Here is a 22,081-nt window from a genome sequence, read left to right as displayed (position 1 = left end):
ACCAGCATGTATGCGTGTACACACACATACATACATACACGCGCACACACAGATGCTCTCCTCTCATAACTTAGAAAATCTATCGACATCAAACTCAAATGAGTGGACGACATGAGAGAAAAGATGATGCATTGTTTTAATAAATGAACAAATCCCTACAAAGATGGGTGAAAGTTTGTTGTTGGGTCAATGTCAAGGGTAAAAAAAAAGTAAGGTTAAAAAAAATGAGACTACATAATCAATCCTGACATCTAGTGGACATTGTATAGAATATAGTAAAGTGTGTATGTGTTGCATGCTGGAAATCTGTCAGTTTCTTTATATAATGTGTAGACCTTTAAGCCCCCTTCCCCCAGGCCTCATATGTAGGTCAAGGCCTACATTATATAACCCCACTTTCAGAAGGATATCATTTCAAGGAAACAAAATATAATTATTTAAATAGGTTAGAGTTTTAAAATTAACCTTCATTAAAATGGCAAAAATGGGTGCTTTTTATGATCGAATACCATATAAATGAACACATCTATGTCTGCATAATTAGATTGGGTGAAAAATATCCCTATTTGGTAATGGGTTTTAATATAATAAAAGTAGAAAAGGCAGCGCAACATATAAAAATTCATTTCTAAGCGTACACACTAATGATTTACATGAACATTTTTTTTTCCTTTTTAAAAATTGAGTTTCTTTTTATTTGACCAAAACAATAAACAGTATTGATAACGGTTACATCATCAAAGCATTATTATTAATAAATGAAGAACAGGAGGAAATTGACTTGAAATACATCTGGAGTTCTATCATGAAAGCACAAAATTTGGGTTTCACTTTGGCAAATTTACATTTGTGGATGTAATACTTAGCAAGAATTAAAATGAGATTAATTAAAAAATATTCTTTTTCAGTGGGAGCATCACTCTTTATAAAACCACAAATGACATTTTGCAGAAGGAGCTCAAAATCACAGCATATATTATCTAAAATAAATCTACAAATATCTTGCCACAGCTTATGTATATTCACATTTCCAAAACAGATGAATAATTGTCTCAGTATGAGTGTCACAAAAGGCACACTTCAGATCAAGATCAACAAAATTGAATTTGATAAAGAATGATTTAACCGGGTGACATCTATTAATAATTTTGAATGACACTTCTTTGAGAGTGACCGTACTCGACAACGCGACTGCCGTCGCTATAACGTCACAGGGTGAACTCGTTTGTTCCAGTTAGGCCACCATACTTGTTGTGTTCGTATGAGAGGAAAGATGGCGGACGAACTGGACAGAGTGCGAATCTCAGCTGCGGAACTGCGAGCTGAAGCTTCGAATTCAGTCAACTTTACCGACTGTCTGAAAGGTGAGGGGAAGTGAGTCAGATACTTGGAAGAAAAAAACAATTGGGGGAAAAGTCGATAATTTCAAATAAAGACGTAAGTAGCTTACCAAGTTGGCTAAAAGTGGCCTGGGGAGTTGCTAAGTTTGTAACAAGCTAATGTTGTTGTTAGCTAGCTAGCTAGCTAGCTTTCTGGTTGTCTATTCAAACGCCCCCTTTCAAACTAAACCCCCCCGCCAAATACTTTGTGTGTGAGCATAGTCACATTTTAGACAATACATGTTTAAATGTTATCGCTAATTTTTCTTATATTTATGCTATATAGTTTAGATATCTCACAATATTGACTGTGTCTTAATGATCTCTGCCGTTAAGTCAACGGAAGGTAGGTAGTTAGTTACTAGTTAACGGTTGGTATGGCTACCATTTGAGATGTCCAGCACGGTTCCTAATTTTATAATTTTATCTAAAATAAAAAATAGTATTAGCATCTTTACTGACTAACTCCATTATAGTTCAAATATAAATATAAAGAATATAAAGAGAAACAAATAAAATAATTTAAATGAATTTAAAAACAAGCAACAGTCTAGTTAAGTTCAAAGATATCGTGCAGATTTCATGCATGTCTTTAACCTGGATTTAAAAATGTCTCCATTTGGTGAAAGTTTAATCTCCACTGGCAGTTTGTTCCACTTGTTTGCAGCATAACAGCTAAATGCTGCTTCTCCATGTTTAGTCTGGACTCTGGACTGGACCAGCTGGCCTGAGTCCTTGGATCTAAGAAAGGATTAAACAAAGTTGATACAAGGCAGAGAACGATGGAAAAGTTTGATCGAACATATAAGTAACACTGTTCTGGAAAATCCGAATCGGCATATTTATTGCAGATTGGTGTGGTTATCAGAATTGGTTATAAGAGGAGCATCCATGCAAGGATTTGGGTCATGATTCACGACTTTGTCTTAAACTCACTCAGAGAGTTGTTGATCATCTATGATTTAAGACAAAGTCGTGAGTCATGACCCAAATCCGTGTTTGATTATAAAAGCTTTTCAGTATTCAGGGTTCATTGCAGCTGTCAACCGTAGGAATGCGTCTCTGCTTGCTTGGCACAGACTCATCTTAGTTGGACAGTAAAACAGTGGACATGTCTGGTTCCACGTGCCAAAGACGAGAAAGGGTGAAAGGACACCCAGGATTTTATCAGCAGGCTTTTTCATATATGCCATTTCAAGCTGGGATTGATGGACCCTCCTTGCGCGTCATGTTGCTCTAACTAACATTGCTGTCATCACCCGACTGATTCTGCAATGCTAGCCTGATCCGTGTAAGCACACGATGATGCCGGGCTGTTCCTCCTCTGTCTTTCATGTGTAAGGAGAAACAGTGGCGGGTTAACAAGATGTCTTTTTTTAGCCTATAAACACAACCCATGTGTATACAGGTGCAAAAGTCAGCGTCTGTGATGGTATTTAGATGCATCACTGTCCATGGTGTGGATGGTTTGCACATGTGTGATGGTACAGTTGACACATATGCAAACATCATGGTGACTTTTATTCCAGGGTGGTCCCTGGTTATTTCAACAGAACAATGCCAGACCTCATTTTGCTTGACTTAAAAACCCATGGCTTTGTAGAGACTGTGTGTGTGCTTGAAGGATTACTTGTAGTCCAGATTTTTCTTCTTCTTCTTTTCTTATTGGAAAAATATATTGTGCAGCATGAGGAGGAAAATGAAACAACAGCCATGAACTGCTGAGCAGCTGTAAGCTTGTATTTATCAAGAATGGATGGATTCTTGTTGCAAAACTGCAGCAATTGGTATCTTTAGTACCCAAATTATTAAAAGATGTAAAGTAAAGTTGCTGTAATCAAAACAAAAACAGACAAATATACCCAGTTTCTGCCTTTTTTGAGTGTGTTGCTGGCTTTACATACTAGATTAGCTTATTAATATTATAGAGTTGTTCATACAAAACACTGAAAATCATTTGCTCCATAATTGTAGGTTCAATCAAAGTTGGACAGAATTACCAAATTACACTTTTGCTGTTGCAGTTAGAAAATTAAACTTTTCTGAAAATGGGGTTTGAAAATATGTCTGTGTTCAAGGGACTCTTTTTTTTTTTTAAATTTTATTATGTTTATTTATTTTTAAGTGTCATCTGTAGAAATTTTACTTTCAACTTTACCTTTGTTGGTTATTGTAGCTACCTTTCTTGAGAAGCTACTGCAGCAAGACTCCGAACAAGGACTTAAGCTGTAAGTTAGAAGATCTAAGATAGCCAATGAGAGTGAGAAGTTTAGGAGGGGAAGGTTGTGGTATAACAAGTTCCCACCTAGCTGATTCATGTGCTGTAAAGTGAATGTAATACAATCATGGTTTTTCCTGTTTGGCTATAAATTGGATCTTTTTCAGCGTGACTCCAGTCCACAGAATTTTTGGCATCTCTAAAAAGTGTAGTACGTGCATCGGCAATAATGTTTGATGATGTGGAGAGAGAAAAGTTGACCTTGAGCAAATTACATTGCCAAATGTTACCAAAAAATTGCTTTAAGTGAAAAATCAACAGCAGCACTGAATGCTTTTTCAGGTTATCACTTCACCAGTGAGTTTGCAGAGACATTATTCAGAAAATGTTCCATCCCATACCATTTGGGTGTTAACAGTCAGAACTTGAGTTGTATCTTTGAATGGTTTAGTTCTTTGAATACTCATTCTCCAAGTTCTGTGTTGATGACTTAGTTTCTCTGTATATTCATTTTTTTTCCTTTCTGCAGAGGGACATCCGGACAATCTCATACACAAACAGCCCAAGAAGCGTGAAGTAAAACGTCCTGATCTGCAGCGTTACCATTCAGCACCTGGACAGGGACGGCGTCAAAGGGACAGTGGGGAAGGAGAAATCAGCCAAAACGATTCCCAGGCTGCTGATACACACGAGTGTTATCAGGCATCACAGAGTGAGACAAACCGAGTCACTGACAGTGTTTTAGACAGACAAGGGTGCACAGATGGTGGGTCTGGTGCCAAAAAAAGGGATAAAGACAGAATGAGAGGTGACGGCAGCAATATCCAGAACTCTAGAGATGGCAGCCAGTCACAAGTTCAAACAGATGCAAGTGATGAAAAAGGACTTGTTGAAAACGACCGAGAACACCAAGAAGCTGCTGGAGCCACGAAGCCTTCAAAGAAAGTCCGAAAACCTGACAGAGAATTTTATCAGCCTGGAAGCCGGAGGAGTATCCACGGAAAGGACTGTGGAGTTGGGAAAGAACAAGATAAGCCGCCCCCTAAGACGCATGAGCAAAACCCTGAGCCAGAACCCCAGTCTAATACAGGGGCAAAGGAAGAGGACGAAAAAAAGTCCATACAGAAGCAAAGAGGGAAAGAGAAAGTAAAAAAAGTGCCAGAAGTAGTAAAATTACCAGAATGCAATGAGGTAAACAGAGTGGAAGGGGGCCAAGATTTTGAGAAAATTTCATTACCTGTTGACATTTCTGTGAAGAAAGTGACAAACAAAGTTGAAAAACTCAGCATAAAAGAGAAGGGTAAAGCAGCGTGTGCAGTTAAAGCTATTGGAGAGTTAAGCTGCAGGGGAGGGGAAATAACTGATAAAGAAAAAAGAGGTCCGGGTACAGAAACCAAGGATGAGGAGGAAAAGGCAGAAAAGAATAGAGAGAAGGGAAATCGTAGGAAAAGAGGCGTGGAAAAAGAGAAGAATCCAGATTCCCAAAAAGAAAGTGGAGAAGGTGGTGGAGGAAAGACTGAGAAGGAAAAAGACAAGAGAACTGCGGATGGGAAAAAAACTGATAAGATGGGAGAGACCCACCAAAGCAAAAGAAAAGAAAATCAGAGAGAAAACAAAAAAGGAGATAACAACAACAGCAATTCCAGAGATTCTGAGAAAGCAAGAAATTCATACAGGGCTGCAGAACGAGGCAATCGCCACAGATCCAATGCAAATGCCACGATGTCAACCTCAAAACGCTATTCCAAATCTGATATTCGGCACACACGAAATAGAACTTACAGCAGCAGCTCAGCTAGCAGTGTGACTAGCCAAGATGGTCCTGGACGTGGAGTGGATGCTGAGAGCACAAAGTGGGCATGGCTGCACCGTCAGCATAATAAGAAAGAAGGGGTGGAAAACAGCGAAGGACGAAGGCGCCATTTACAAAGCTGGACAAGTAATGGGGATTCATCATCAGAATCATTGGAGGGAAGTGGAGTGAGTGAGAGAGCAGAAGATAGACGGAGTAAGAAAAGAGGTGGGGATGAAGAAACAAGTACAGAAAAGAGACAAGAAGAGAGGAGGAAACTAATGTCAAACAAAGGTGGAGGTTCTGGAATCCTCAGGGTCTCTTTAGAAAAACAATCAAGCACTCGATCACAGAGTGGGGATGCACAGCCTCGCAAGCAAGGCATAGGTCCTCGCGGCAGAGGTGGGGGCATCCTGGTGCTTCCAGCCCGCACAGACATCTCAAGTTCACCCGAGGTAGGGCAAAGACTTTTTTCTGGTGGGACTAGGGGCGGAGCAGCTGGCCGGAGTAGAGGAGGCAGAGGAGGAGGAGTGAGACGACTCTGGGATCCAAATAACCCGGATCAGAAACCTGCTCTTACTGGCACTCAACCCTCACAGCATTCAGCTCTCAAACAGCCCGTGTATCTTCAGACTGGGACAGGATATGGACAGCTTCACTTTCTGGACACGGACGATGAGGTAGCAGGCAGTCCTCCAGTCGCACAGGGGGAGCATTTTCAGTCCCAGCAGGCTGCTGCGATGGCCTACTACAAGTTCCAGAACTCTGACAATCCCTATTGTTACCCCATTCCAACCAGTAACCTTCCTAACACCACCACCAGTCAGCGCTATCCATATCCGTATAATATGGGGCCCTACCAAATGGCTCACCCAAATGGTATATACCCAAGCCCCGGTGTGGGTCAGTTTCTTGGAAGTTGCAGGGGAGCAGGTTATTCCCAGCCTGGAGTAGGAGGCGGTTTGACATTTGAAGAGGTGGAGCAGCAAACCAGAGGGGAGCTGGGGAGGCTGTTGAGGGTGGCAGATGCACACGAGCTTCAGCTCAGCAACCTGCTTTCCAGGGATGGAATGAGTGCTGATGGACTGGATCGTATGGCCCAGCTCAGGTGAGAGTTAAGGGGGGTGGGAAATGTTGGTGGCATTTTTCTGTGTGTGCTTTATGTTTTCCCCTCCTCTGTTTTACCTATTTCGTTTGAAACCTTTTCAGACTGATTAATTAACTTGTAAACATTGAAAAAAAAAAAAAAAAACATCATCCCACTGTCTCCTCCTGTTTTCCAGAGCGGACGTTTTTGGACTGTACGAGCAGGTCATCCTGACAGACATCGAGTTCTCGGACTCTCAGAACGTGGATCAGGCTTTGTGGAAGAACGTGTTTTACCAGGTCATCGAGCGCTTCCGGCAGCTCCTCAAAGACCCCGGCTGTGATAACACCCCTCACATTAGAAACATGCTGCTCACTCTTCTGGATGAGGTAAAATTTTGCACTGGCCTGAAGAACAATGCAGTTTTAAATCTTGTTTTCAGATTCTATGAAATAGATGTCAGCTTACAGTCTCTTCTGCTATTATGAGATATACAATTGCAGTCTTCTTGATAATTTGCCAAACTAAAACTTCTTATGATTGTACTTTGCGTATTTAGGGTACTTAGAGTATTTACATTTTGCCGATATCGAGGAACTGTTTGTATCCAAAACGGTTTCATAACTTGAATTAGGGCTGAACGATATATCGTTATCGTATCAATATCTAGATATGAACATTCAAGATATTAATATCACCAACTCAACGATATCAACGATATAGATTTTCCCTGATGCAGCTCAGGCAGTCGCAAACATCATTTTTACGCTCGCCCTTATGTACAGCTGAAGCCAGCCAATGACAAACATCCGAGCGAGGGAGACGGAGACGCACACACTACATTCACAGCGGGGAAATTAAAAAGAGAAGCATGAGTGCAGAAGATAAGGCCCGTGCAGAATCTGCACATTCGACCGATTTAGTCAAAAAAATTCATTCTCCATTATTTGGAGGTATTTTGGATTCAGAAAAGAGGATGTGAACCAGAGCGAGTTGTTGTGCAGGTCGAGGTAAGGCAGCACAACAAACATCTTCCACCACCGCTGCATGAAGAGTGTAGCGCAATGAGAGAAACGGCGGAGAAGTGAAGCCCAAGCAAAGTTTGATTGCTGATGCGTTCAGTAGCGTTACACCATATGAGTCGACGTCCACCAGCCACAAAGACATTACAGATGCTGTAAAATACCACATTGCAAAAGACATGGTGCCCGTGTACACCGTCACAAAAGAGGGCTTTCAGAAAATGGTTCGGACGCTGGACAAACGTTACAAAACACCATCCCGAACATATTTTAATCAAGGGGCCGTTCCAAAAATCTACAACGAATTTAAAATGAATGTTGAATCCGAGCTCCATGAAATTGAACATTTTGCCACAACCACGGACCTGTGGTCGAGCCGGACGACTGAACCTTACATCAGTTTAACGCTCCATTTTATAACAACAAACTTCGTCCTTCTTTTGTATTGTTTTTTATTTTTCACAAAAATGCTTAGTTTTCACTGAACCAGTGTTAATTTCGCCAGCTTTTTTTAATTTAGTCTTAGTCTTAGTCACAATGTCGAAAATCAATTTTAGTCAACACTGTACATAATAGAACTTCTCCACACACGGCGGGATGATCAATCATTATCATGCATGTTGTTTTGTTGTCCTTCGCGTTGTAAACGAAATGGCTCCATACATCCAGGCGTTGTTTTCGCCCAGCTCCAACAAACCGTATACTGTACTGGCATCCGAGCCCAACGCCATGACTGGACTGCAAAGTTGAACTAGCTACCGGCTACGTTACTTGACATGGGAAGGTTCTAAACTCAACTGAACTGACTCACTGAACTGTGGGACAGGTGCCGTGCAGGGACAAACAGGGCAACAGCGCGTAATCTTCTATGAAGTTCAAGAAACACTTATATTAACAATTACAAATTAATTATAAACAATTACATTTTTTAATGTCCATTCGTTCATGGCTTGTAAATTTCGTCTTGTCTTAGTCTCGTTAACGAAAATCATTTTTTATTCTCGTCATATTTTTATTTTCTGGAAGCAATTTTGTGCGTCATCGTCACGGGAAAAAGGGGCGTTAACGAAATATTTTCGTCATCGTCCTGGTTGACGAAATTAACACTGCACTGAACCCATAGTCATATCGAGATATCTGGCATGAATATCGAGATATGAAATTTTGTCCATATCGTTCAGCCCTAACTTGAATTTCACTAACTGTAAAAGACTGTAATCCATGGATAAGTTTTGTCTGTATCGTAGGATTTTGAAAGAGTACAGTTTGTGTCCATGCACTGACTGAGGATGAGTATGCATAAAAATGTGTTTTTTTTTCTTTCGCAGGGAGCCTTATTCTTTGATGCACTGCTCCAGAAGCTTCAGACAGCGTACCAATTTAAGTTAGAAGATTACATGGATGGCATGGCTATCAGGGCTCGTCCACTGCGCAAAACAGTACTGCTTTTTTTAATTTTTTTTGTTTTGTGCCTATATGCAACCTCTGATCAAAGTTGTACTGCCGAGCTGCATTGCATGAAGAAATTTAACTCGGAACAAATAATACATTTGCAGTCGGATCATTCATACTATGTTTGATTGTGTCTGTGTGTTGGTTTGTATAAAGACAATTGACTTGAGCTTTGGCATTTTTCAGGTTAAGTATGCACTTATAAGTGCTCAGCGCTGTATGATTTGTCAGGGGGATATAGCACGGTACCGGGAACAAGCTAGTGACTCTGCCAACTACGGCAAGGCTCGCAGGTAAGCTGTAATTTAGCATTTGCCCCATTTAAAGAAGTAGATTTTTATTGAAATAGTATGAACTTACAATGTCATGGTATGATAACTCTTTGGTCCATGAGTAAGATGTCAGTCCTGTACTTTATGTAACAATTTTATGCCAGTTTATTTTGTTTAAGGGAACTAATTAGGACACAAAAGTCGAATGTCTAACAACTCTTGTAGGCATCTTGATTTAAGACTCTCGCATACTGTCGTCTTGAAAATGTGCTTCCAGAGTTGTTCTCTTTTATCTTTTACTTTGCCGTGTCATGATTTCGTGTTTTCATTTTCTTTTTTAGCTGGTACCTGAAAGCCCAGCAGATTGCACCCAAAAATGGGCGACCTTATAACCAGCTAGCCCTGTTGGCAATTTATACAGTAAGCGACGCGTATGCATTTCTTGTTTCTACACAAACATCAAATCTGTGTGTTAACTTGAAATATGGTATATTAGTAGTTGTAGAAATGTATGAGAACTGCTTATGAGATGCAGCCTTTTTGATACAAAGTTTATGTCCATTGTTTATTTTTTATTTCAAAGTAAGTTGTTTAGCCAAAATCAAAAGTACAGAAAACTTTGAAAAGGAAAAAAAATAGAAAACTAGAAAAAGGCAAACGGCCGTGGCGACTGAAGCGTCGTGAAAAATCAGAATAACATTATCGAGATGTAGAGAAATAAGGCCTCAGAGTATTCACCGGCTCTAACCCTCAAAAACACAGGCCAAGTTGCAATTTGCAATAACCAGAGGAGCAGGTACTCCTTCACAGCAGACGGTTAGGGTGCAGCCACTCAGGATGGCTGTCCACTCTGAGGATGGCCGGCTGTTGTGCATACTTGTCCAATGGGATTTAATGAGACTAAAGGGAACTAAGGCATCAATAAAGTTCATAACTTCCGCTGTACTTTTAATTTACTTACCTTGATGGTTCAAAATATCTGCCCTGAAAAAGGTCTATTTAGTAAATGGGTTTGGTCCGTCGTTTTGGCAAGTTTAAATTTAATTTTTTTTTTTTTTCATGAAAGCATGACGCAGCTGAAAAAATGTCCGTGTTATGAATACAGATTTGTTTGAACCCACCATAGTGGTGTGCCTCCAAAACCTCCTTCCCATATTCTTGTCCCGTCTCTCTCACTCACAGAAGCGGAAGTTGGATGCTGTGTATTATTACATGCGGAGTTTGGCTGCTTCCAACCCCATTCTGACAGCAAAGGAAAGTCTGATGAGTCTGTTTGAAGAAGCTAAGCGTAAGGTAAGACACACTTTTTGTCATCGGTCTAAAATATTATGAACAACACCTTGGTTTTTAGCGTAAATGCACAGCTCTAAATGGGATGCGAGCATGTAGAATATTTTAAAACCGGAATGTTATGGGGCTTTCACATCGGATGTTGTATGTGCTGCACGGGAAGTGCTCGGAGTAGAAGAGAAGGATGTACATGCGAAATTCGCATCTAAAGCCAGTACTATGGCAACCGAAAAGATATCCAGGAAGTAGCTATTATTTCCAGCTGCTGAGTTGGATGCAGCATGTATCTGTCAAGCTGTCTGAGGAAAGTCCTGGCATTACGTTTACTAAAGAGGAGACGAGCAGCAGTTAAGAAGGTGTGGGCTTATTTATCCTTATAGCAAGACAGGAGCTCAGAGAGTTTAGGCTCATCCATGGGCTGCAGCTGCCCAGTGACTGTTTTCCAGGTCTACTTCAGACTACTTCAAGAGTAACTTGACATCCTGTTGGAGAGAGTTGCATGCAGACTCACAAAAAGGAGGACCAACTTTTGGCAGCCGTCACTCTAAACAGTGTATGGCAAAATGGCCAAATCCTGTGCGGAGGCACGTTAGGATAACTTGGAAGAAACGGAAGTAGTATGATAAAAATATTTATTTTGAACACAACTGGCTTTGCAATAGACTTTTACGTGTTATTGTATTACTATTACAAGGCTAACTCACCACTGCTATGTATTAATGTAAAAATCTATACTAATGATTTACTTTATAATTGCTTTTTTGGTAAACTGTTCAGGTAGTTTACAGTTAGTGGTCGATTGCATCCATTTTTACGGCAGAGCAGGTGCTTGTTGCTTACAGACTTTGCTTCTATAGGCGGAGCAGCTTGAGCGAAGGAGAAAACAGGAGCATGAAGGAGGCTCCCGGGGTCCAGCGGTAAGAGGGAGAGGAAGAGGGGCAGAAGGAGCGCGTGTGGAGATTTGGATTCGTTCCAGTGGACAAGCAGCAACCCCCTCCTCACAAAGAGGAGGTAGTGAGTCCAGCAGAGACTCTGAACAGGATGGAGAGCTGGGCAGTCTGAGCGCTTCGGATGTAAGAACATTACATCATCTTTCTTTTGATGAGGGCATGCTTTCTTGCACTGTATATGCTTTTATTTTTCTCTTTCAAACTTTCTTTTGTGTTTTTTTTTCTCTACAGCTAAACAAGAGATTCATACTGAGTTTCCTGCATGCACACGGAAAGCTCTTTGCTAAAGTGGGGTGAGTGATGAGTCATATTTTCCAGCTCTTATTTTCACGGACTTGATGTGTTTGAAGGGAAGTCAAAATAATCTTCAAAGTGTGTTTTCTTCTTGCCTTTGTGTCAGTTGTATATTATGACTGTGTGCATCTTCTCGCCATACAGTATGGAATCCTTCCCTGAAGTGGCGAGCCGTGTTCTGCAGGAGTTCAGAACGCTGCTCCAACATTGCCCTTCACTACTTGGCAGTACAAACGTGCTGCAGATAATCACCATCAACATGTTTGCCATTCATAATGCCCAAAGCAGAGGTAATGCTGCACCCACATGAACACACACTGATTATCATCATCTTCCAATGTCAAACTCGTTCATCGTGTTAACACAAAACAAAACAAATGCGCGACCTGACCAACCTGCTTATTTGACTTCCATACATGGGATTAAAGGAGAAGTTCATTTTTTTTAAACCCGGACCTTATTTCTGGCATAATATATGTTTATCTACTCACCGATAACAGTTTGGATCTGCGTATATCCTCTATAACGGGAGTGAACGGGGGCGTCGGTTAGCCTGACTACGTCATACTCACGATTCTAGTCAGAATGTGAGTCTGATACCGCTGGATAGAGTTTTGAGTATGGGGCGTGTTTCAACCGAACCAGGAGAAAAAATGCCTCTTCGCTCAATTGGATAGACCTACAACCAATCAGAGCAACGTAGTATGTGACGTAGATTAAGCGACACACACTTGTTATCAAAGGAACTCAGCTGCACACACGATAAAAGCCTTTATTGCATTCCTCTGTTCATCTTTCAAAATGAATGCAATGTGGAGATCCTGTAGAACAGACTCGATGGCAGAATCTACACACCCGAGCTCTCCAGCGGCTGCCATGTTTGTTTCAAACGAAGTCAAACCAAGCGCTCTTTAGTGACGTAGTCGATAATGTCCCTGTTGATCATCTGTCCATCATCGTATAAAGCCCGCCCTGGCAATCTGATTGGGTCGACTGTCGCGATGTCGAGCATAGAGATTTCCCCAACTGAGCAGAGCCAGACCGAACTTCCCGACCAAAAATTTTATGGGTGGGGCTAAGTTCGGCTGGCACCCAGGCTAGGCATTGGTGCCTATATATGAATATACGCGGATCTAGATATCGCCCGAAGGACGCCGACTTTCACCAAACTGTTATCGGTGAGTAGATAAACATATATTATGCCAGAAATAAGGTCCTGGTTTTAAAAAAAAAACTAACTTCTCCTTTTAACATGGATTTCATTAGTTACAGAAATTGCTGTAAAATGTGACTCGGTTAAAGAAGTCGAGTTGAATTTGTTAGAATGTTTGAACTTGATAAGGTTTGTTGTCCTCCGGCGGATTCGTGGTGGTTACTTTTACACCTGAATACATGTTAAAAATGAGCTCATGTGCCGTGATTGCGCTCAAATCACCGAAGTACAATTTCTATTTCCCCATCAGGTGAAGAAGGAGATGTTCGGTCTGTGCTACTTGAGCAAAGCACGGCACTGGGCCTCGGCATGTTTGCACTGCTGGTGCAGCGCTGCACAGAGATTCTCAAAGAAATTCCTGCAGGTATGCTCTTGCCAAACGCCACATGACTTTGATTAAACCATCTTTTTAAATCCCCCCTCTGTAGTTTTGATTTAAATCATTATAAACACTTCTTATCTTTGGCTGATAACAACAAGATCTTTTGCTGTATTAATTGGAGATGCTAGAACACAGTTCTCATTGTCTGACCTGCCAGTTTGATGTACACCCCTGATCAAAGATCTTAAGACCAGTTTAAAAAATTGTATGAATTTGCATTTTGGGCTGTTGGATCTTAGGAAGGTTCTAAGTAGAGCTTCAAAATGCAAAAAGAAGACGGGAACAATAGACCAAAAGTTTTGAGCAGGCAACAACAATTTAACTGAAGTAGGCAGTTCATCAGCTGATCAAAAGTTTAAGACCGCAGCTCAAAAAAAACAAAACAAAACCTCCTAAAACAGAAATTAAAGTGTCAAATAACTCAGTAATGAGTAGCTCCACCATTATTGTTGATTGCTTGAAAAATTTGTTTTGGCACGCTTGATGCTAGTGGGAACGTTGCTCCGAGTGGGGAAGATCGCTTCACAAAGGGCATCTACTGTCTGCAACTGATGTCCATTTTTGTAAACTTCCCTTGCCATCCATCCCCAAATGTTCTCGATTGGATTAAGATCGGGGGAACAGGCAGGATAGTCCAAAAGAATGATGATATTCTCCTGGAAAAAAGTCTTGGTCAGACGGGCATTGTGAATTGGCGTAGAAAGCATCTCAGGTGGCAGCTCCTCGTCATGCCAGTAACGTTGGAAGCCATCGGGACCATCGAGGTTAATTTTTTTTCTCGTCAGAGAATAAAACTTTCCTCCACCTTTGAATGTCCCATGATTGGTCCAAACGGGCAATATTGTGGCGTTGAATGAGACGTGGCCTTCCTTCGCAGATGCCGTCTGAGGGTTATTGGGCTGCAGTCAGCACCAGTAATGGCCCTAATTTGGGACGAGGATTGTCCCGTGTCTTGATGGACAGCCATTCGGATCCTCCGGCTCAGGGCCGGTGAGATTTTTTTTTTGGGTCTACCACTTGATTTTTTTGTTCCTTAACCCTGAGGATCTTTTAAATAAGCAACATGACTGTCTTACTGCGTCTAACCTCGGCAGCGATGGCACGTTGTGAGCAGCCTTGTTCATGCAGTTCAACAGTCCTACCACATTCAAAGACCGTGAGCTTTTTTTGCCTTTGCCATCAAGCGATCTTCACAGTGTGATTACTTGACAGGAAATTACACGGAATCCAAAATTTAGCACAGATTTTGGCTTTTAAAGGCTGTGGTCTTGAACTTTTGATCAGCCTATTTCAGTTAAATTGTTGTTTTCAATAAATTGCCTGCTCACAACTTTTGGTCTCTGGTTCCCATTTCTTCTTTTTTTTTTCATTTTCAAGCTCTACTTGGAACCTTCCTAAGATCCACCAGTGCAAAATGCAAATAAATGCAATTTTTTTAACTGGTCTAAAGATTTTGATCAGGACTGTATATTGGGCAGCACACAAAAGTATTGTAATCTTTGTTTTAATTAAAAAAAATCTAAATGAATATCGTAAAACATCGACTTTAAACCACTTCTTTTTCCTTTTTCAAAATTGCAAGAGTTGGAGCTGTGTTCATTTTAATATTCCTTTCTTTCAAAACCAGCATCCATTGCAGAAGGAGAGGAGGAGGGTAAAGCAGATGGGCTGGGTGGGGGGATCAGAGTCTCTGCCTTCCCTCAGGGCCTGAGAGAACTATTTCCAAGCATCAAAGTCTGGTCTGACTGGATGTTAGGACACCCAGACCAGTGGAACCCACCACCGTGCAGTATAGAGTGAGTATTTTAAGCCTCCAATACCAGCTTTTCGTTCATTCGTTGCCTCTTAGTAACAGTGGAAACAAGCTGTCGACATGAGCTATCATAAGTTTATGTTGTGAAATCTAGATTATCAGCTACAGAGCTACACTATTTAAATCACATGTCTGCTTGCTTCATATTTATATATGTTTGGCTGCAAATGCGATGTTGGCCAACTAGTCAAAATAGCTGCAGCTTGGGGCTGAGCAGATTCTACAGAAGGGGCTTTTTGGAGCTTTTTTTCAGCTTTCTGCTACTGCTGGAAAAAAAAGAGTCTTGAGAAAGGGCCAAAACCTTCTTTTAATTTTAATAACCTCTCTTTTTTGAGGTAGTTGCACTACAAATGCCTCACAATCACCTGCGACTCTTCCCCTTATCAAGTTGCAGCCCTGACGCTTGGCAGTGCCTGGCTGACCTGTGCAACGTGCTGGCACGTGTGGATCACGAGGAAGTGCCTCTGTACAAAGTTGATAGTGACGAGGTCGAGGGAGACGAGGAGCTGACGGTGCTTCAGTTGAAGGAGGACAAGCTGCTCGCCGGCTTTGTACCACTGCTGGCTGCGCCACAGGAGCCGTGTTACACAGACAGACACACCGACATGGTGAGTGGAAAGTGAAGGTTTATTTCGTTTTACTGTAACACCGATGTCCTTGCACATGCCCCTGCTTCCTCTGTTTTTGCGCACATGCCATCCATCTTCTTTCCACAGGCCATAGCAGCAGACTGCAAGAGAGTGACTGTTCTGAAGTACTTTCTAGAGGCTCTGTGTGGACAGGAAGAGCCTCTGCTGGCCTTCAAGGGAGGCAAATACATCTCTGTGGCAGCTTCTCCACCTAACCAATCAGTAGATGCAAGAAGCAGACAGGAATCTCTAAGGGACAAAGAGGTGACTTTTTCCTTTTGTCTTGTCATCTCTTTTTTTTTTTTTTAGTAAATGTCACATCGCAGAAAGTGTGTCTTATCCTTATCTGTGTGTGTCTGGCAGGCTGATGATGTCATACTCGAGGCAGAATCATCTCTTTCTGCATCAGAGGAAGAGGAGGATTTCGAAGAGATGGAAGACGGTGATAATGAGGAGAATGACATAAGACATTTGAAGGCACGTCGCCATGCCCTCACCAACAAACTGGCCCAGCAGCAGAAGCGCAGGGACAAAATACAGGTAAACAGGCATCATAGGTACATAACTTACAATAAGTGTATTCAAATTAACACAAGAGTTTTCTTTGATTATGTATGCATGTTATGTCATTTTAGAGAAGAGGAATAATGAAAAACTTTTGCGGTGAACAAAAAAATCTTAGATGCGGTGTTTGGCTGCTGATGTTATGTTTACCAGAGTACTTAGTAGATTTACATCATATGTAAATGTTTTTTTTTTAGGTGATTCAGAGTATTTATGGTTTTCTTCTGTCTTAAGGTCGTACAGTATTGGGCCATCCTCAAAAAAAAAAGTTGAACTTCATGCCACTTTGAATGTGTATGTTTACCAGGCTGTGCTGCAGTTTGCTGGCCAGTTGGAACTGGAAGTGAGGCCTCTCTTTTTGGTCCCGGACACCAATGGATTCATTGACCATCTGGGAGGCTTGAAGAAACTCCTTGAATGTGGAACTTACATAATAGTTGTACCACTCATTGGTAAGATGAATGGAATGTAAATGTAAATGTATTTTATTTATACATCCCTTTACAGACAAGTGCTTTACAGCAGGTAATAAATAAAGAGAAGAATAAGTAAAAACAAATAAAAACAATAAAAGAACAGTGAAAGCAATTAAATACAACAAAATCAAATAAGATAAAAGTGTCATCATACTACTGGGTATTAAAAGGAATCCTAAATAAGTAGGTTTTTAGCCTAGATTTGAAGAGGCCCAGGTCAGAAATAAGGAAAGATAAGAGGAAAATAATTGAAAGAATAAGAACTGTCAATAAAATTAAATGGTGATGGACTGATTTGTATTGCATTTTGAAAATGATGATAATGCTTGATATGGCAGCAACGGTGTCTTACTTTACTCAAGGTGTGATTTGTGCTTTCTCTGCCAGTGATCACAGAGTTGGATGGCTTGACTAAAGGCCAGGACATTATTGGTGGAGGACTGGGGTCCGGAGGGCGCAGCACTGGCAGTCGTGGAAGCTATAATGTTAGTGCGGCTCATGTGCGAGCAGTGCAGGAGAAGGCTCGGGCAGCAGTGGCTTTCCTAGAGAAAGGCTTTGAAGCCAGGGAACCGTGCCTCAGAGCCCTGACGAGCCGAGGAAATCAGCTCGAGTCTATTGCCTTTCGCAGTGAAGACACCTCTGGACAACAGGTGGGAGCCTCAGTAGTACTAGATACATTAACATGAGGCTGTTTCTTTGTCTGAGGAGCAGTTGTTATATGCTAATGAAGCGTTACTACTTACATCAAGTGTTTGTGCTATTGTTCATTGTCTGTATTTGCCCTTCTTCAGGGTAACAACGATGATGTCATTTTGTCCTGTTGTCTCAACTACTGCAAAGACAAGGCAAAAGAATTCATGGCTCATCAGAGAAGTACGCATCATCACCTTTGTTCCTGACCAGTACTCGTATCTCTTCTTATTTTGGCGTACTTTGCATGAATTATTGTTATTTCTTAATTCTCTCTGCCCCGTTTACAGATGGGACAGTTCGGCTCCAGAGAGAGGTGGTCCTCCTTACAGACGACCGCAATTTGCGCGTCAAAGCTTTGACCCGCAACGTTCCCGTGAGAGACATCCCTGCTTTCCTCAGCTGGGCTAAAGTGGGCTGAATCGGACTAAGCCTGAATCAAAGGAACCCAACTGCTGGAGCCTGCCTGTCACTCAGCCAGTAGAGAAGACGCGCTAAAGCAGAGGACGAAGAAGAGGTGATGACTGGGGAGAAGAAATGCTAAAGAACACAAAGAACCACTTCTGATGAGACGCAAGCAAATTAGTGCGGGATGATGTCAATGAGCTTTTCCCCTCTTGTGACGAAGTGTGTGTGTGTGGACGTGTGCGTATGTATGTATTAAGATCAGCGAGCTTCCCCTGAACGAGACAAGAAGACTCGTTAAGTGTCAGGAAGTTTGGAACATAAAGGAGTACGGAGGTAAAATGGAGTAATTTGGTCCATAGGCTGTTGTGTTCAAACTCAAACCTCAAACCTCAGTATCTATTTAGCGTGCACTCTGCAAGCAGCATTACCTTTTGAAGCAGATAAGATAGAATTAAAACTAGAGAGGGAGACTGCCTTTGGTCATTTAAATGATTAAAGACCGCAGTGATGAGCGCTGTAAATGGCACTTGGATGCCTCTCTGAGGGCCCAGGCTTTGACCTTTCTGCCTTTACAGCAGAGCTGAGAGAACGGTAGGTAGAGAAAAAGCACGGCCGGAAGGTGTGCATCGAGACGGTTTGAAGAGGCTGACTGCAGTGAGGGTTAATTGAGAGCTCTCATGCAAATTCGGCAGCAGGAAGGAACCGCAGGGTACTCCCTGCTCTCCCAGGATGAACGAATGCGTAATGCCCGTTTGGTATCTTGGGCTGTTCCTCCAGCTTGATGCAAAGAAAAAGCTTTTGTGTTGGAAGAAAAAAAACATTTTTAAGTCCACAACAAAAGCACTTATGATCATTTATTTTTGCTGGTTTTAACTTGTTCTTGAGTTCCTGTGTAAAAAGTTTCCTTTCTGTTTTAATTTTTTTTGTTTTTAAGAGTTTGATAATAACAATCTGCTAAGTTTGTCCAAAATCAGCATGGACTGTAAATGATCACGTTTGCTTTTTTTTTTTCTTCGATCTGGGTGCCACCATATGTGTAAATACTGTCCTCATTTCTTGCCATGAGCAGCGGAGCAGACGGATTTGTTTGCTTGGGCTGTCAGGTTTCCAGTTCCAGAAAGTTCTGCTACATTGTTTACCTTTGATGGACTGTGAGTAACACTGGATAGAAATCTATGACACCAGAGCTGTACACGTTGTTTGACCCTGCTCTCCAGACAGCTAAAATATTAAGATTGTTTTGTGTTGTCCTTGGCAACAGCTTTGCAGAAACTATTATCAAGTAGCATTGGTGATCATTTCTCTTTTTTTCCTCTCTTTCTCTCTCTCTCTTCATCCCTTTGGTGTTTTTATGCTCTTCAGTTTTAGAACAACAGCTTACCCATTTGTGTGTTTCCTTTGTTCATTATTACTTGTTTTACTCTTCAGACTGTCACTTTGTGTTTCCTCACATATCCACTTTTATTTAGTTAAAGCGGAAATGCATATGGTATCTGACATGTTGTAAAAATTTCCATCAACTTCAAGCCACAGCAGCAAATCATGTGACGTATAAAAACTGAACACGGGTGCAATTAGGTGCTTTTGCTTGCTGTTTCTTGTCCGGGGCATTAGATCAGACTCTGTCTCGTAGCCCATCTGGGACGATCTAGATGTTGTGAAAATTGTTTATCTCCTGGTTTGTTGCAGCCATTCATCAATTCCTAATAACGATTCATTTGTATGTAATTTCAGACATTGTTATCCTGCAGCTTTTCAGCTAGACTTCTGTCAGCAGCAGACGTTTCCTCTCCTGTGTGAACCATTAAGAGAGGCGCAGTCATTGCTTTATGTTGTGCTCGGTGTCTCTGTCGCAGCTTTAGCGCCGGAGCAAACATTTGGACATAATCGGCTAAACTCAAAACAGCTTTTCTCGTCATCATCATTAAAAATGTTTCCGAACTCTTGTTTTCGCTTCACTGGTGTTGAAACTAAGCTACTCTTATATTTGACCTGTCACTGATGACATCAGCAACACTTCCATTTCATTCAGATCTGCCAGCAACTTATGACGAGAAGCGACGCGCCTCACGCTGGAATCCACACGGAGCAGCATGCGCATACAACTTTATTGAAAACATTCCATTTTATTGACTATTTCAGAATCACTGGCTTTTGAAAGCGCTTATTTTTAATGCACAGGTGGAGGGGCAAGATCAGTCACTGAATGTTAATTCATTCAATTCGCCGTTGACACAATAATTGAGGCCATTGATTATTACATGAAACAGCAGGCTATGCAATTCATGTTTCTAAATCTAAATCTCTGGCACACCAAAACCTTTACATGTATGCCCTCATGTGGTAGTTGAAGATGACACACGTATGAGGGATGGACTCGTGGAGCGCTGTGTAACTACTTATTTAAGTATACATCACTTCTGGACTGAGAACATTCTGGTGTTTGTCGTCAGAAATAACGTACATTTTATGAAAACATTTCAAATTTGCAGTGAAGATGGAAAACAAGGCTCATATAATTCCATAAAACAGCTCCAGGTACCGACAACTTGACTTTTCTATAGAGGAGAGGCTCTATCTGAATGTGTCGACGCTAATATCCGCGGTCCTATTCTAGAGATATGTGGGCTGGGGGGGGAGTAGCATGCATTTACAGTCTACTTATGCGTATGTGTGTGCGTCAGGGACAGAAAGTTCTGCAGCCCATCTATCCGTATCATTTGCTTCAGTATACTGTGCCTGGATACAGACCACACAGGCAGGCCCTGACTCCCATCATCATGACAACAGGGATGCCAGGCAACCAATCAAAGCACCGTGAGCCATCCTCTGGTAGCTGATTGGTTTCTCAGCCCGCAGCCTGTTGTGGAATGTCCATCTTTAACCTCTCTGCTGCCATGCACATTGAATTCATCCCTTGTTTTCCCAGTGCAGATTATAGCGGCATGTGTGAGCTATCTGGAATTACGGAGTCATGCTTATCTTGATGTCACATTAAGCTCCTTCGATTGATGAAAGTGGAGTTTATTTCTGTCCTCTCTTGGCTTTAAAAACACAACGTGGTCAATAAGATGTGAGAAATGTAAACAATACTGTTAAGCAGCTACTGTGCATTTTCATATTCTCACCTGGTATCTGCTATTGAACAACACTCCTTATGATACAAAACGATATTCTAGGCCATAAGAGGGCCTTAGTGGTATTCACGTTGCACTTCTTTGTCAAACTATCCAGTTTTGAACCGCATCTTTGTTTACTTGGATAAATTGCAGCTCATTTAATTCCACTGCCGCCCCCCTTCCCATCACACACGGGCAATGGACTGTGGTCTTTGGCCAAATGTTGCCCAGATCCTCTAATCCTGCGATATAAACAGTTTTTTAACATTGTTTGAGAGCTGACTGTCTTTCTATTTATAGTAGAGATCAGATTAAGACCGAAACGGTTAATCAGGTTACGGGCTCAGTGTCTGAAAGTGCATGAGGCTAACACACACACACGGAGAAGATGAAGAGAGAATGCCCAGTCCCACACGATCTATTGCAATTAAGTGTACCAGAACCAATTAGTGTTGACGACCGTGCGTGGCTTTCTCTAACACGCATCTATGCTTTAATCTGTTGGACCGCACAGCAGTGCTTTACCCTCAGAATAGGGAGGGGGGCAAAATTTTGCTCTGTGAGGTACATGCAGTCATCTGAAACAAAAGCCATTCAAAAACCACCAAACGTCTTATCTCAAAGCGGATAAAAAGCTTCGTCCTGGTTCTTTTCTTTCTTCCAGGGGCGAGGCTAGGGTATTTTTAGTGGTGCCAAGGCACCACCGTGAGATAGCTCGGCAACCCCTGGCTCAGCACATTTTTAAATTATTATATTATGCAAAAACACTTTTTTTTTTTTTTTTTTTTGCTCAAGGATGCATTATTTAAGTGACAATTGTATTTATTTGCTAGCATTTGTTTTTGTTTTAACTCTTTACTCCCAAAATAAATGTTGAGTTATCTTCAATATTTGTCTCAGGCTCTCTGTCATCCCTGTCAAGCCACACAGTCTTTTGAAATGAAGAGGTCAAAAATTTAATGTTGTAGGGGGAAAACACTACTCAAAGCAAAACTAATATGGCTCCAAAATTTATAAATGTACTAGTTCGC

The 22,081-nt window shown here is 41.5% G+C and overlaps 1 protein-coding gene across 1 annotated transcript; it reads left to right on the top strand.

Annotated features, from left to right (window-relative positions):
- Nucleotides 1–1,253: 1,253 nt before the first annotated feature.
- Nucleotides 1,254–19,872, top strand: smg6 (SMG6 nonsense mediated mRNA decay factor). The gene is made up of 19 exons (XM_075487482.1): nucleotides 1,254–1,364; nucleotides 4,127–6,497; nucleotides 6,673–6,865; nucleotides 8,827–8,937; nucleotides 9,137–9,243; nucleotides 9,564–9,642; nucleotides 10,405–10,515; nucleotides 11,370–11,585; nucleotides 11,694–11,755; nucleotides 11,901–12,046; nucleotides 13,220–13,333; nucleotides 14,979–15,147; nucleotides 15,553–15,772; nucleotides 15,881–16,057; nucleotides 16,157–16,333; nucleotides 16,665–16,809; nucleotides 17,221–17,483; nucleotides 17,625–17,706; nucleotides 17,814–19,872. Exons 1-19 carry the CDS (start codon nucleotides 1,262–1,264, stop codon nucleotides 17,942–17,944), a joined length of 4,977 nt encoding a protein of 1,658 aa, XP_075343597.1. The 5' UTR covers nucleotides 1,254–1,261; the 3' UTR covers nucleotides 17,945–19,872.
- Nucleotides 19,873–22,081: the final 2,209 nt, after the last annotated feature.

The sequence above is a fragment of the Odontesthes bonariensis genome, chromosome 16 (assembly GCF_027942865.1).
Source record: "Odontesthes bonariensis isolate fOdoBon6 chromosome 16, fOdoBon6.hap1, whole genome shotgun sequence".
NCBI classification, from domain to species: Eukaryota; Metazoa; Chordata; class Actinopteri; order Atheriniformes; family Atherinopsidae; genus Odontesthes; species Odontesthes bonariensis.
Note: the sequence above shows the minus strand (reverse complement) of the source record. Positions and strands in the feature narration are given on the sequence as shown.

Excerpts from the sequence above, each read along its gene's own strand:
- smg6 (XM_075487482.1), top strand. The coding sequence starts at position 1,262 with ATGAGAGGAAAGATGGCGGACGAACTGGACAGAGTGCGAATCTCAGCT. Across the intron at positions 1,365-4,126 it reads CTTTACCGACTGTCTGAAAG|AGGGACATCCGGACAATCTC; the intron begins GTGAGGGGAAGT and ends TCCTTTCTGCAG. Across the intron at positions 17,707-17,813 it reads ATTCATGGCTCATCAGAGAA|ATGGGACAGTTCGGCTCCAG; the intron begins GTACGCATCATC and ends CCCCGTTTACAG.